General features: G+C 41.0%; 1 protein-coding gene across 6 annotated transcripts in view; it reads right to left on the bottom strand.

The window, feature by feature from the left end:
- Positions 1-11,290: 11,290 nt before the first annotated feature.
- The window catches only part of Hs3st5 (heparan sulfate (glucosamine) 3-O-sulfotransferase 5), a 233,809-nt gene continuing 231,061 nt past the window's right edge, over positions 11,291-14,038 (bottom strand). For all 6 annotated transcript variants that reach the window (XM_005409760.2, XM_013507349.1, XM_013507348.1 and 3 more), the window contains one exon: positions 11,291-13,858. In XM_005409760.2, coding sequence (XP_005409817.1) covers positions 12,925-13,858 — 934 coding nt within the window. In that variant the 3' untranslated portion in view covers positions 11,291-12,924. The remainder of the gene's footprint in view (positions 13,859-14,038) is intronic.

Raw genomic sequence — 14,038 nt, 5'->3', positions numbered from 1 at the left:
AGAGAAAAGTAACCAAGACAACTATTCAGCTATAAAGGAGGATAAATTTGAGACATTTCTATGTAAATGGATGTACCTTGAGACCATAGTCTTAAGTGAAATAAATCAGACACATGTGTAAATATTGCATGGTTTCTCTGGCCTGAGAAACCAAAAGTATAAATAAGGACCAGAATATATAACAGATATTGTGAAATAGGAAGAAAATGTTCAAATGCAAAGGGGAATCAGGGAGGGATTAGGAAAAAGAAAAGAAAGGAAAAGGAATAAACAGAATAGAAGGAAAAATGAAAACAAAGTGTTTGTAAATACGAGGGGAAAAGGGGTTGAAGGGGGCAAAATGGGAAAAAAAGAAGAATCAACATATACCATGTACAAGTACAAAGTTCATATGATGAATATTATTATTATGTATATCTAAAATTTACCAATAAAATTAATTTTAAAAAGACAAATTCCATAAGACCCAGCTATTTCCCTGGGTAGGTGTCTTTCCCAAAAAGCTTATGTCATCATACTACAGTGATATATGCATAACAATGTCTATACAGCACAAGTGGTAATAGATAAGTCCTGGAAACAGCATGTATACCCATGAACAGACAACTGGATTAAGACATTGTTATGGTTTGTGTCTAGATGTCCCCCCAAAGCCTCATGCAGTCACAGGGCAGGCTTCTAGAGATTTTGATTGACTCATGGTTTAATGCTGGGATTATGGGTGTGAGTGCAACACCTGCTCTGGTGCAGTAGCCTGCATACAACATCAGGGAGGAAAAGATGCTTGCTATCTGCTGCTCCTCCCTTTTTGTTCTTGCTGTTTGTGCTGTTTTTCCACCATCATGAACTGTTGCTGTCTTGGTTACTTTTCTCTCATTGCTGGGACAAAATACCTGACACCCAAAATTAAGGAAGGATAGGTTTATTTAGCTCACAGTTTGTGGAGGTTTCAGTCCATACTTGGCTGGTTCCAAGGCAGAGTGGCACATGGTACAGGGTAACCGCTCAGGGGGGTGGAAGATAGCAAAAACAATAAGAGCACAAGGGGAGGAGCATTGACAAGCAGCCTGTTTCCCTCCCTTACATGGTATGCAAACTATCTGCCCCAAGGCGGGTGTAACACTCATATCCATAATTACAACACTGGATCCTGAATTAATCATAAACTCTGGAAGGCTGCCCCATGACTGCATGAGGCTTTGAGGAGGACATCCACACACAAGCCATAACATTCCACCCTGGCCTCCCAAAGAGTCATCTACATCCCTTTATGCAAAAGACATTTTAGTCCATCTGCAAGAATTGCCAAAGTCCTAACAGTTTCAGCATTGCTGAAAAGTCCAAGTACCGTCTCTTCCTAGATATAAGGCAAACTCTCAGCTGCAAGACACCACACAAACGAAAAGTTAAACACTTCCAACATTTAATGGCACAAGATAAATATTACTATTCCAAAAGGTACAAACAGGAGGATACAAAGCATTGGGGCCAACGCAAGTCCAACATCCAGCAGGGCAAACATTAAATCCTGTAGTTCCATGTCCAGTATCTGGATCAATCTGTGGTACACTGTGAGTTCCAAGGGCCTTGCATGACTCCACCCCTATGGCACTTCTGATAGCTGTAACTTCCATGGCTTCTCTCTTAGGGCTGATTTGCTCCCTCCTTGCAGCTTTCCTTAGACAATCCACATTCTTGGCTTTTCCAAACTTCTGTGGTCTCCAGTGCACCTTTCACTCCACACTCATAGCTTCACACACTGCCCTCTCAAGCGCACACTGCTTGGCCTCCCAGGCCTTCCAAAAATTAGGGGGAAGCCTTCTTAACCTTAGAACTCTTGCATTCTGCATGTGCCTAAAACCAGTGCCACGTGCATGATGCCAAGGTCTTCTGGCAACTGGAGCAGGAGCCAAGCTTTCCTCTCTCTTGGCCATAGGAGTCACATGCCTGGATTTCTGGACACTCTGAATGAATTCTGAAGAACAAATTCTCCATGCTGCTGCCATTCTGGAACACAGTGCTATGCAGCTTTCTCCTCAAAGAAAGTCTTTCACCTTTGCAGTTTTGAGGCTGCAAAGGGTGGAGATTTGCTGCTTCTAGTGATGCCCCCAGGCCATTTTTGTATTCTCCTATTCCTCCTCAGCAATGGAGATCTCCTCAGCTCTATCTTTGCAACCCACAGCTTTACTGGAACTTCCTTTCTGGCCAAACTCACAACATTTTAGATCATCCGGCTGGGCTATTTGCTCTTGATTCTCAAAATAAATCTGTCTAAAAGCCCCCCACAGTCACCATGCCACTGCCTCAATGTTCAACTGCCTTGAAATTTCTTATGCCAGATTGGGCAGGCTCTTTTAATCTTAGTCTCAGGCAAAGTCTCTGGACGTGAACAAAATGCAAACTAACTTTCTGCTAAGTCATAACACACATCATCTGGAGTCCAACAACCAATGCAGTCTTTCCCAGCAGAAACCTCCCAAGCCCGGTCTTTACCGGCAGGATTTCTATCAGCCTTCTGGTCTTCTGAACTCTGACCAGAATCTCCCATACAGAACAACTGAAGGTCTTCCAACTCTACTCTTTCAGGGGACATCTCTGAACCTTTCCAAACACTTCCCACAAGCCATTTCCAAAGGTTCTTGAACTACCTGGTCAGGTACAGTAACAGCAACGGCCCCCCTCACGGTACCAAATTCTGTCTTGGTTACTTTTCTCTCATTGCTGGGACAAAATGCCTGACATCCAAAATTAAGGAGGGAAAGGTTTGTTTAGCTCAAAGTTTGTGGAGATTTTAATCCATACTCGGCTGGCTCTAAGGCAGAGTGGCACATGACACAGGGCAGCTGTTTATGGCAGCAGAAGATAGCAAAAGCAACAAGAGCACAAGGGGAGGCGTGGTGGCAAGCAGCCTCTTTCCCTCCCTTACACTGTATGCAAACTATCTGCCTCAGGGTGGGTGTAGCACTGACATGCATAATTCCAACATTGGACCCTGAATCAGTCATAACTTCTAGGATCCTGCCCCATGACTGCATGAGGATTTGGGGGACATCCAAACACAAACCATAATAGTTGCCTTCTGCTATGTGCCAGTCTACCTTGGAGCCAGCTGAGTATGGACTGAAACGTCAACAAACTGTGAGCTAAATAAACCTTTCCCTCCTTAATTTTTTTTTTTTTTTCTGGTACCGGGGATCAAACTCAGGACCTTGCACTTGCAGGGCAGGTACTGTGCCGCTGAGCTAATTCCCCAGCCCCTCCCTCCTTAATTTTGAACAGATAAACCTGGAAGATATAATTTTGAGTGAAATAAATCAGACACACAATCTCTAATACCAGATAGTATCTCTCATTTGAATGAGTCAAAATGCAAACAAAGAGGATAATAAAGGATGGGTGCAAGGGGACGAGGGGCTGGGTTTCTTGCTATAGGGAAGTGGATCAAGGGAATAAGGGAGACATGTGAGGAGGAAGGGAAGGAAGAATAAGGAGCATGAAGATATGCCATGTTCAGCAATCTAGTAACCTCAATTAATGTAAACACTGTATGCCATCACATGAGCTAAGAAGAATGAAAAGGGGGTGGGGGAACTGGAGGAGTGGGGAGGGATGGGAAAGGGGCTGTAAAAGCAACAAGCTGTAATATGTTCATGGAGCCACTCGCTGACTGTAAACTGCATGAACTGCAAACATGTACCAATAAAATAAAATAAAATTTAATTTAAAAAAAGACAATACTGAAGTAATTATTTGAGGAATCACAGAGTAGCCAATAATTTGACCAAGTTCAACAATTTCGCCTCTAAAGGAGGTTTATGTGGCCTAATTAGCAGGCAGTTCTGGGCACAGACACATGAGAGTAATTAGGGTGCCCAAGGAAGGTCATAGCAATGGCAACAATAGTTAGGGGATTGATCAGCAGGGAAGGACAAGTGCCTGGGGAGTGGCTGTGGTGTGTCACACACTGTGGTCCTGAACCCTCCCCAACCCCTTTCAATTTTGGTAATATTCGAATTTTTAGGTAGAGTCGCCAAGGCCATTTTAGTATTCCAGAGAGTTACCAGTGCCATGCTATCAGGGTTTTAGACTTGGGTTTGAATATTTCTGAACTGAATATTATCTTTACATTAATGAAGGAGGCCTCAAATACAACAGATGCATAATCATGTCAAGTAAACACTTTGTTCTTACATTTAATTATTTGGGAGACACTTGATACAATTCCAAGGAGAAATGCTTTTGTGATGGTCAAGATGAAAGCACATGGTAATCCTAGGGAGATCATCCAGTGTAATGGGACTGCTGAGAAATGGACAAGAACACACGTCCCTGTGCGTGTGCACACCATGGTTGTGCATTCCCTTGTAAGTGGCTTCGGTGTCTTTGAATTAGAGAACCTGTGTCTTTTTACCATTAATTTTTCTTTTACTCGGTGGAGTGAAACTGTAGGCAAGCTATGTTCTTTGATCAAAGTATTTGCTTCCAGACTGGTTGATGCAGTTTTGCAATATTAACTTACTGAGTTTTTCTTTTCTCTCATATGTTCTCACTTTGGCTTGACAGTAACAGCTTTGTAATGTAATTTTAAAAACACAGCTGTGCTGGAAACCACTAGTAAAAGAATGGTTATTCTCATTAGCTTCTTTCAACAGGTTTACAAATATCTATGTAAGTATATATTAAATGTGTGTATAGTTTAATTTTAATGCTAATTTATATTTTATGCAGACAGTACATACTACTATTCAAAGTTGATTAAGTACAAGAGGTTGAAATGCACTAAGTAAAATAAGATTGGAAAAAAGATTAGAAATAAATTTTATGTAGAAAATTGACACTTCAAATTCTTTCAAGAAATTAGCAGTTATAAATAATAAACAGAACCACTTAAGGCTTTTCATGACAAGTGGTCTGGGATGGAATTCTGGAGTCCTATTCTCTGGTCACTCCCTCAACTCTGGCTTTCTTAGTGACCTTTAATGATAACTTTACAGATTCCATAGCGACTGGAAACATATCAGGGGGCCACTAAGTGCATGTGAATTCCATTAAGCCTTGTGAAAATTTCAGGTCTCTGTGTTCCTACAGGATGGTGTTTGAAGACCTTGTAGGAGACCCTGGAACAAAATTGGGACAAAATCAATGTTCTGGATCTTTCAGAACTTCAGTTTTACAGATCAAGGCTGGATTCTATGTACTTAAAAAAAGACTGGATTTTATTTTTTGTCTTTGCAGCATAAAAACCAATGCTAACTACTGAAATTTTAAAATGTCATGTAACCTGTAGTTTTTCATAAACTTATCTGACAGCACTGAAGCTATTTTCTTATGCTTGAGCCTCAGCAGACATCCAGAGGAAAGGAGGCTGCACCACATTTGTTTGAGCAGCGGATTGTCCCTCAGCTTGTCACTCCCTCATTCAGAGGCCTGTTCAGCCTTTGAGAATGTGCAGGGGCCTCTATCATAGTTACTTTTCTCATGGTGAAGACAAAACACCCGACACCCACAAGTTAAAGGAGAAATAATGGCTTATGGCACAGAAGGCAGGCAGCAGCAAAAGCAACAGCTTTTCCTTTCTCCTTTTTTATTCCATCCAGGCTGTAAGCCTGTGGATTGATGCTACCCACTCCCAGAGTGGGGCTTCCATTATCCACCCCCTTTATCCCAGCATCTCACCCTTAATCCAGTATCACACTCTTAATCCACATTCATACACCCTAATTCAGCCACCTTTGAAACTCCGCACCTGTGAGCACATGAGGGTTTGTTGGGGGGTATCTAGACACAGCCATAACAACCCTTTGATCCCTCAGGACTGCCTTTGCCTTAACTGGAAATCCTCTGATGGCTGCTGTCTCATCACCTATTTATGAGGGAGCAGCACAAACTGTTTTATGTGGCAGCAGTTTGCGTGCACTTCATTTCTTCACACCTTATGTGAGTTTTCTAAGGCTGCTGTAGTGAATTAGTGGCTTAGGATAACACATACTCACCATCTTCCATTTCTATGCATCTTCAGGCTCCACTCAGATCTCACTGGGCTAAAATCATGTCATTGGCAGGCCATGCTCCCCGCTGGGGCTCTGGGGAGATCCATTTCTTCATCCGTTCCAGCTCCTAGAAGCTGTCTGTATTCCTTTCCTCCATATTCAAAGCCAATGATGTGCGTGTCTCTTCTAATATCGTGTCCTTGCTGTCCTCGTCTGCTTGGCTTTTCTACACTTAAGGGCTCTTGTGATTAAATCAAGATCACTCTGATAACCCAGGATACTCTCTTCATTTCAAGGTCTTTTACTTTGTTATATCTTCAAAGTCCTTTTCCCACATAAGGTGGTATATTCATACTTCCAGAAATTAGGATGTACATAGCTCTGAGGGGAGAGATTCTGTCTACCACCTTATTTTAATTATGTACTTGTTTAGGAATTAAGGAAAATAAATTTTAGTGATTTACTACTAAAATCATTATAATTTTTTTTTTTTTTTGGTTTTTCTCCGGTACCAGGAACCGGACTCACGACCTTGGGCTTGCCAGGCAGGCGCTTTGCCGCTGAGCTAAATCCCCAGCCCCAATCATTATAATTTTTATCAAGATAAATCAAGGTTGAGGGATGTCTTAGGTTATTTACAAAAAAGCGGCCACAATGATTTCTCTTCCTTTACCTGCAACTTTATGCCGCCTACTCCCACATGGACTCTGGGCTTGGTCAAGTAACCTCCTGCAGACAAGGGAAAATCGCAAAGGTGATGGAAGCAGACACCTGAGATTGCCTTCTCTTGGGAGATCATTCTGACTACCATGTAAACAAGCCAGGTAAGTCTAATATGAAGTGAGACTCATATGGCTCAAGATACTTTTATTACCAAACCAACAGCCAGCAAGGGAAGGTAGTACCAATCAAGAAGCACAAGCCACCAGGCACTTGAGAGGTCACCTTTTATTGTCTAGTCACCAGCTGGCCTGGTAAAGCACAGGCACATTAGAGGGGCCAGTGGAAAAAGTCAAACTGAGTCAAACAGAACTGCCTGGCTGAGCAATAGATCATGAACTAAATAATATGTGTTGAGGGGAATTTGTCATTTGGTAAAAGCAATTAAATAACACGGGAGAAGCTGAAGTCAAGGTGAGTTGAAGGAAAGTTCAGATGCAAGGGAATTATAACAAAGATTATCCTTTAAAACAAAAATGGTAGACACATAGCTCTTTGGAAAGTGGACGCACAAGAACAGTAGAGTACATCCAGTCTACTCCCCCTTCCCCTCCGCCTTCATCTCTTTGCCTTTGTGGACACTCAAGGTCACAGGGAATGTGCCATTAATTACATCATGAAAGGGTAAAATATCACGTGAAAGACCTTAAACATCCCATTCTGATTCTCCCATTTAATGGGAAGCTCAAACTCCAAAAGACAAAATAGCTTGCTCAATTTACCCAGAAAGTTGGCTTGTATTTGGTTTGTTTTCAATGAAAAAAAATGCATCTTGGCCAGTTTGGAAAACATGGTTTTAAGTACCCTGCAGAAGCGAGAACACAGTGCTTGGTTTACTTTTTACTCCCAAGTCTCCTGACTGAGCTTCTTATCGATGCAGCTAGAGCAAGAAACCTGGTGACTAGAAGATAATGTGACTCTTCCACGATCAAGACTTCTAGACTCGGCCTTGCAAAGATGTCTTTTTCCCAGTCGCAGAGGGGGAATGAACCTCGTGCAGGGAGCTCATCAACTGCAGCAAAGCTGCTGGTCATGAAGAGAAGGGAGAATACCGAAAAGAGTAAGGAAGGGAAGGAAAATGAAGGTGCTAAAGGACACTAATTCTTTGATTATTTCCTCCTTTAAAGAGAACTTCAGGGGATTGGATTCTTCATTCTTAAGCCCTTGGTCTCGAAGGACCAGCTGGTGTGAACCCAAGGAAGCCTGGCCTGGTATCCAGCAACGTCCCCGCAGTAGCGGGATGGTTGGACTTGCTCAGGGCCTAGCAAGCTCCAGTAGCTTCTATTCTTATCTTCAACATTTTCTTACATCAGACCTGCTTTCCAGGACTCGATGGTCTTCTTCACACCCTATGCCTCTGTACCACTCTCTGCCTCGGCCTGCAGTGTGCTTTTCGTACTTGTCTGTCTTGTACACGGCTGCTGCCTTCTAGCATGGCCTTGCTGAAACCTTCCGTGGTTCCTCCAGGGTGAGCTGTTTGCCTTCCCCTATAGTTTCTGAAGTTTGACTCCCTGGCTTACAACATTAATTCTGCCAGGTGTGGCTACATCATTGCCAACTGGTGTTGCCAGAAGTTTCACTTTTGAGGAGCTTTAGTACAATCATTTCTGGGACCTGGCATTAGATTCCCTGACATGCAGCAGTTACAAGTTCTTTTATTCTGTTGAAACCTTTAGGTTTATGCAGCCTTACCAAAGAAACAGAGTTTGGCAGTGGGCTTTAAAGATTGTTTTCTGGTGTGCTTAATAGAAAGGAACTGCAAAGCAGATGTGTGTGCCTTCGGAAAGAGCAAGGTGAGCTAGTTCTTGGAAATGGTGTTACCAAGTCTAGTGGGAGCCACTCACCTTCTTGGTAAGCTGCTTTTGAAGAGAGATGACATGTATGTTTGGAAAAATAGCTTTACAACAGCTTCGCAAAACCTAGTAGACTGATATGGTTCACAGATTCAGGATAGAATTAGCTTACAAGGCATCAGGCATGCTACTGCCTACTGGATAAGACTAAAAGAGTATGGCTTTTCAACTAACCTGCCTTTAAATAACAGATGCATATTCTTGGAATACCAATCAGATTCTTTCTATTGGAGGAATTTATATCTTGCTGTCAGCTTATTTCTGCCTTTTCCACTTCTGAAATCCATTTCTAATTATCATGAAACAGCACTCCTATTCAAAAAGGTGCAATAAAATATAACTGGAAAGAAACCTTAAAAGTTCAAAATATAAATTGTTTTTAAAAGTTGTATAATAAGGTACCATTAGTTAGAGCCTAGTGATTGATCATACTTTGGCCTAAATTTCATTCTTGCATTAGCTATAAAACAAAGGCTTACTGTAAAAATTGATAAACAGATGCGGAGGGGCACTGTAATTTAAGAGGTCAGAATATTTTGAAACCCTTGAGTAATATCAAGTTTGGTAAAAAACCCAATATGCCAATTAAGAGGCATTTATTCAGTGAAGTAGGTGATGTTTGGTATTTATTTCTCAATATATTTTAAGTACAGCTGATAGTTTACTTGGCAATAATGGCAGTAAGTCAGTTTTAAAATATTCTATATTTGCACCTTGTTAGCTGACGCTGCTAAGATTTTGCTGTATTTAGTTATTTTTTAGGAAGAACATTTTCTGCGAAGTTGTTTTGCTTATACTGTAAACTATTCTCCTTAGTGGGAAATGGCTGCTGAGTATGCGAAACAGCACAAAAGACTTCAGCCAGAAGACACTGTGATCACTTGAAAGTCTCCATCCCTGCAAAATTCTCCATTCAGGCTTATGAAGGGAATCCAATTCAGCAAACAGCTAATTAGACAAAGCACAAGCTTTCAGCAGGCCTGTAATTTCGACTGCATTGTCCTCCGTTCCCACCTTGCATTAGGAGCAACGTGCTTTTGTTCTAGGCAATGCTATGCCTGGCTCCCTGAGCTTGTGCTCGGGGAGCAGCAGCCTGGACAACTCTCCCACATCCCCTCAGAGTTGTGAGTAGGACCTGGTCTACTCTCCCTGGTCATCAATTTAAGGTACCAAAACTAAGATCAGATTATTAAGAGGGAGTTACAAGACTTCGATTTATTGAGGATCAAAATTTCTTGGCTTTTCGTATACTATACTACTATTAGTAGGAAAAGTTAGCAGCTTCATCAGTTGAGGTGTATGTGCAGTAGTTTTAGATAAGTGATGAACTTGGAATTTGAGGATGTCTGTCATACAGGTTTGTGATATGCCATCTATCTTTGTTTCTAGGTCTCCTCTTACCTTGGGCTGTTTGTATAATTATAGTTGTTATTTCTTGGGGTACAACATAATGCTGTTCAGCATTATGACCCATTGGAAACTTCACCAGTGCTTAAACAGTTTTTCCCTTAGTAGGTGGAACTCACAAAAATATATGGTGCCATCAAGGAGCACAGTGTTCATGATGTGAAATGAATAACTTGTTAGAGACTCCTTGTGGAGCTACTGTAATGAGCTGACAATTGGTCTAGAGGTTCATTGCCTGTCTGATGACAACAAGGAACATTCATCTAAGCAAGAAGGTCTGAAATCTCCTATGGAGGTATGCTACTAAGTCACGGGATTTACTTCTCTCTACCTGGCCTAATCAACTGAGGCAGAGACTGTTATTTCAGTGAAATGAAACATGCTACTCCAGATTCACCCATTAGGTCTCTTGATTTTGATCCCAGTGGGGAGGCTTCAAGATTTAAAACAATTCTAAAACTTTATGAAGGCAAATAACTGGAATCACAATGTTTTTGTTTTCCTGAAAATGATAAAGAGCACTGATTTATTGAGTTAAAAATAACAAAAAGTTTGTGTAAGTCAAATGGAATCTGAGAATACATTGTGCCACACACTGCTGGCAGCAGTATAAAGCCTCCATTACAGAAGGAATACAACTGATTTTTTTTAGATCAAGTACAGCATGCTGAATATAGTGGATAATTGAGTACTATAAGTCTCAATTTCTCTGAGGGCAAATTTCTTCTGTTAAGTATTACAGGTGATGGTATGTTAATAAGCTTAATCATTCCATTTTACAAAACCAGAATGTCACTTTTTAGCCATAAATATAGTTTGTCAAATATAATGCAATAAATAAGAGAAAAATTTGTAATATAAAAATTATTACTGAGAAATCTCTATTCATTGAATTTTTGAGACATCGGTGTTCCAATAGGCACCATTTGATGTCACTGGCACAAAGCTGCATGAGTGGTGTAGTGGGCACGGTGCTCTAGGCATATGGTGCTTTTATAAGATTAATGACAGTGCAGTGGTTGTGTCATAGAATGCACCACTTGAAGAATTTGCTCTGATGGTTCACTGGGAAGAGAAGCTCAGGGAAATGTGAAACCAGGTTCCTTATATTGACTTTGCTGTTGGCGTAGGGGAGACGTGATGGACATGTGATCTGAGACTCTCTCCCAAGAGCCACCACATGGTAAATAAGAAGCCGCCCGCCAGCATGTGCTGGTGTTACTCCTGCATCACGCTGAGACAACAGAATTATTGACAATTCAAACAGAAGAGATGATTGCTGGGGTCGTGGCTTGAGAAGCAATATAGACTGACACAGGAGAAGAAAGGACTGTTTATTTAGAAAAGTTCACCATTAAATGATCAGACAGGATAAACAACTCAGAGAAAATCAACACCTCTTACAGGAAAGGGGAATCCACTATAATTTGCAGATTTTTCTAGGCATCTTAATATGATGCTGAACAAAAGCCTCTCAAATATCCTCCACTGGATAAACAGTATGATTGTGAAAAATCTGTGTTTTGTTGTTGTACCTCTTTCTGTATTTTTTCTGAATTATATTTAAGCATAGTATAGTGTATCTGATGTCGGCAAGGCACCTAATTTAGCATTAATCCCTCTGGGTGGAAATACGAGCCATATGTTTATGTTAGTCACAGCAGCACTATGTAATTTGACCATTTCTGAACAGATTGATATATTTTCACCTAAAAGAGACTTCTGAAAACTTTTATTCACTTTTGAAGCATCAGCAGCTTTCAGGACAGAGGCCACACAAGTTTTCTAATCTTATTTTATTTAATTTCTCTGCTGGTCTGACTCTGATTAGAGGTTCGGATAAAATGGTGATTCCTCTCTGCTTTGATTCTGTTAATGTATTCCTTGGCTCTCGTTCACACAGCAGCAACTGCAAGTAAATAAATTTGAACAAAGTTGTAGCAGAGCAGCACTGGGGTTCTTTGGGGTGGCCATTATTACTTGATTTCCAGATGGTCTGGGTTTTAAAAAAATATACTCAATCTCACTTCATCAATACATTTCACAAGAGTATGGAAACCAGCAGAGAAACGAATCTTTCCAAGTGCCCTCCATGCACGTAAAGAGCTTCCACCTTGGAAGCCGGCAGGGGGCATGTAAAAAAAATGAGTTTTAAAAAAAAGTTGCACATAGAGTAATTTTAATCCATTCCATTTTTAAATACCACAATAATTTTAATTTTCACAATAAATTAGTCATATTTAGTTTACAAAATAGAATTACTTAGTGTGAAACCAGTATTTACAATATACATTATGTACATGACATTTCTCTTTGTTGACATACAACATGGAAGTAAAAGGACTTGACTTTCCAACAGGTGACTGACATGCTATGAGTGACACCATGGTCCGTGTGAGCAAACAATAGTGCAAAATCACGATGGGGACTTTGGAACAATGTCAATTTTATGAGACAGGACATTCTTTTAAATCATAAGAAAATAGCATTTTCTGTTTTCATGGCACCAATTCAGGATCTGAATTATAGAGCCAGCTTTCTCTTAGAAAAAAAATGCATAACTGAATCCTCTACTTCCTGAAGCTTCACAGCCATTGGTACATTTTCACACATTCATCTTTTGGCTTAAATCTATGAAAATGGCGGGTGACAAGTTTCGAATCAAAGGAAGACTAACTCTTTGAGGACAGCTGAAGTCACTTCCTCTCCATACCACCACCTCTTCTATTTTTGTAAATAGTTTAGAAGATGCAACTATGCAGAAAGCAATTTAGTTTTTGCTTTGTAAGTTTTCAGTAGAAAAAGAATTGATCTTATATTTGGTCACACACTGCATATGTACAAGTATACATGGAAAAATGACTTGTATAGCTGTGTCTAGCAAAGTGCATATTTAATCTAGAAGGGACACCATGTGTCTCCAGGCACAACACATAGTGTTGTATGACATTATTTTAGGGCCAGTTCAATGTCCTCCCTGTGATCTGATAAAATTTTTGATTAAAAGGGTGAAAGAATTTGCGCAATTTGGTAATGACAGAGGGGTCCACCTCTGGATGAATGCGCCCCTTGCTGCCTGCCAGGCACTTATTAAAGATAATATTAAATCGTAAGCAGTAAAACCCTCTGGTAGCATTGAAATATAAATTGTATTGACTTATTCTTGGAGGAAGATTTAGAAACTTCTCCACGAGCTGAAGTTCTGGCAGAGGTTCTGTGATGAGGCGATCTCCATCCACAATGTGAAACTGCTCAATTGGGAAGTATTTCAGCCACCGCTCCAGATGTTTTGTGTAGATGCTGGTTCTTACTGCCTTGTATTTTGTGTTCACTTCACAGGTATGAGAGTCTATGGCCAGCTTCTCAAACTTGTAATAAGTTTTGTTTTTCCTCTCCTTCCCTTCTAGCACCTGAGTATAATCAGAAATAGCTCTTGTGGTTGGCTCCCTGACAATGATCAACAACTTGATGGATGAGTTCATTTTGTAAATCCTTTCAGGAACCTCCTCAGTAATAAAATATGCTGGGCTTTTTTCAATTGTGATTTGCTGAGGGTATGAAAAAGGCATCTTTTTCCTGTACCACTCAATGCCCTTGGCGTAATTCTCATCATTGTCAAAGAAGTGGATTTCTTGGGAGGCTTTGACCACTGCCGGATGGAGGTTCAGCATCTCCAGCAGGGCCCTCGTGCCCCCTTTCCTCACCCCGATGATAATGGCCTTGGGGAGCTGCTGGACCAGGTCATGGAGGCGAACCTGCTCCTTGGAAGTATTGCCCTTTCGAAATTCATGCAGCAGGCCACGCTTAAACTGCAGGGCACGTAGTGGGAACTCAGCCTGACTGCTGGCTCCACCAAACCGGCCTTCAACAGGGCAAATGGGCTGTAGCCTGAAAGCAACAGACAGACACAGTGAGATCATCACAGCTGACTTCTTGTTCTCTGCTTTTCCAGTTAGATGAGGACTTTCAGTGCATGGATAGAACCACTGGTTCCCATCAACCTGCTGCAATCTGCAACAACGTATGTTTGGGACATTTATTTTAAGCAACCCTGCATTAAATAGAGCA

The sequence above is a fragment of the Chinchilla lanigera genome, unplaced genomic scaffold (genome assembly GCF_000276665.1).
Source record: "Chinchilla lanigera isolate Chin_1 unplaced genomic scaffold, ChiLan1.0 scaffold00125, whole genome shotgun sequence".
NCBI lineage: Eukaryota > Metazoa > Chordata > Mammalia > Rodentia > Chinchillidae > Chinchilla > Chinchilla lanigera.
The sequence above is the reverse complement of the archived record's forward strand: the minus strand, read 5'-3'. Positions and strand labels throughout refer to the sequence as shown.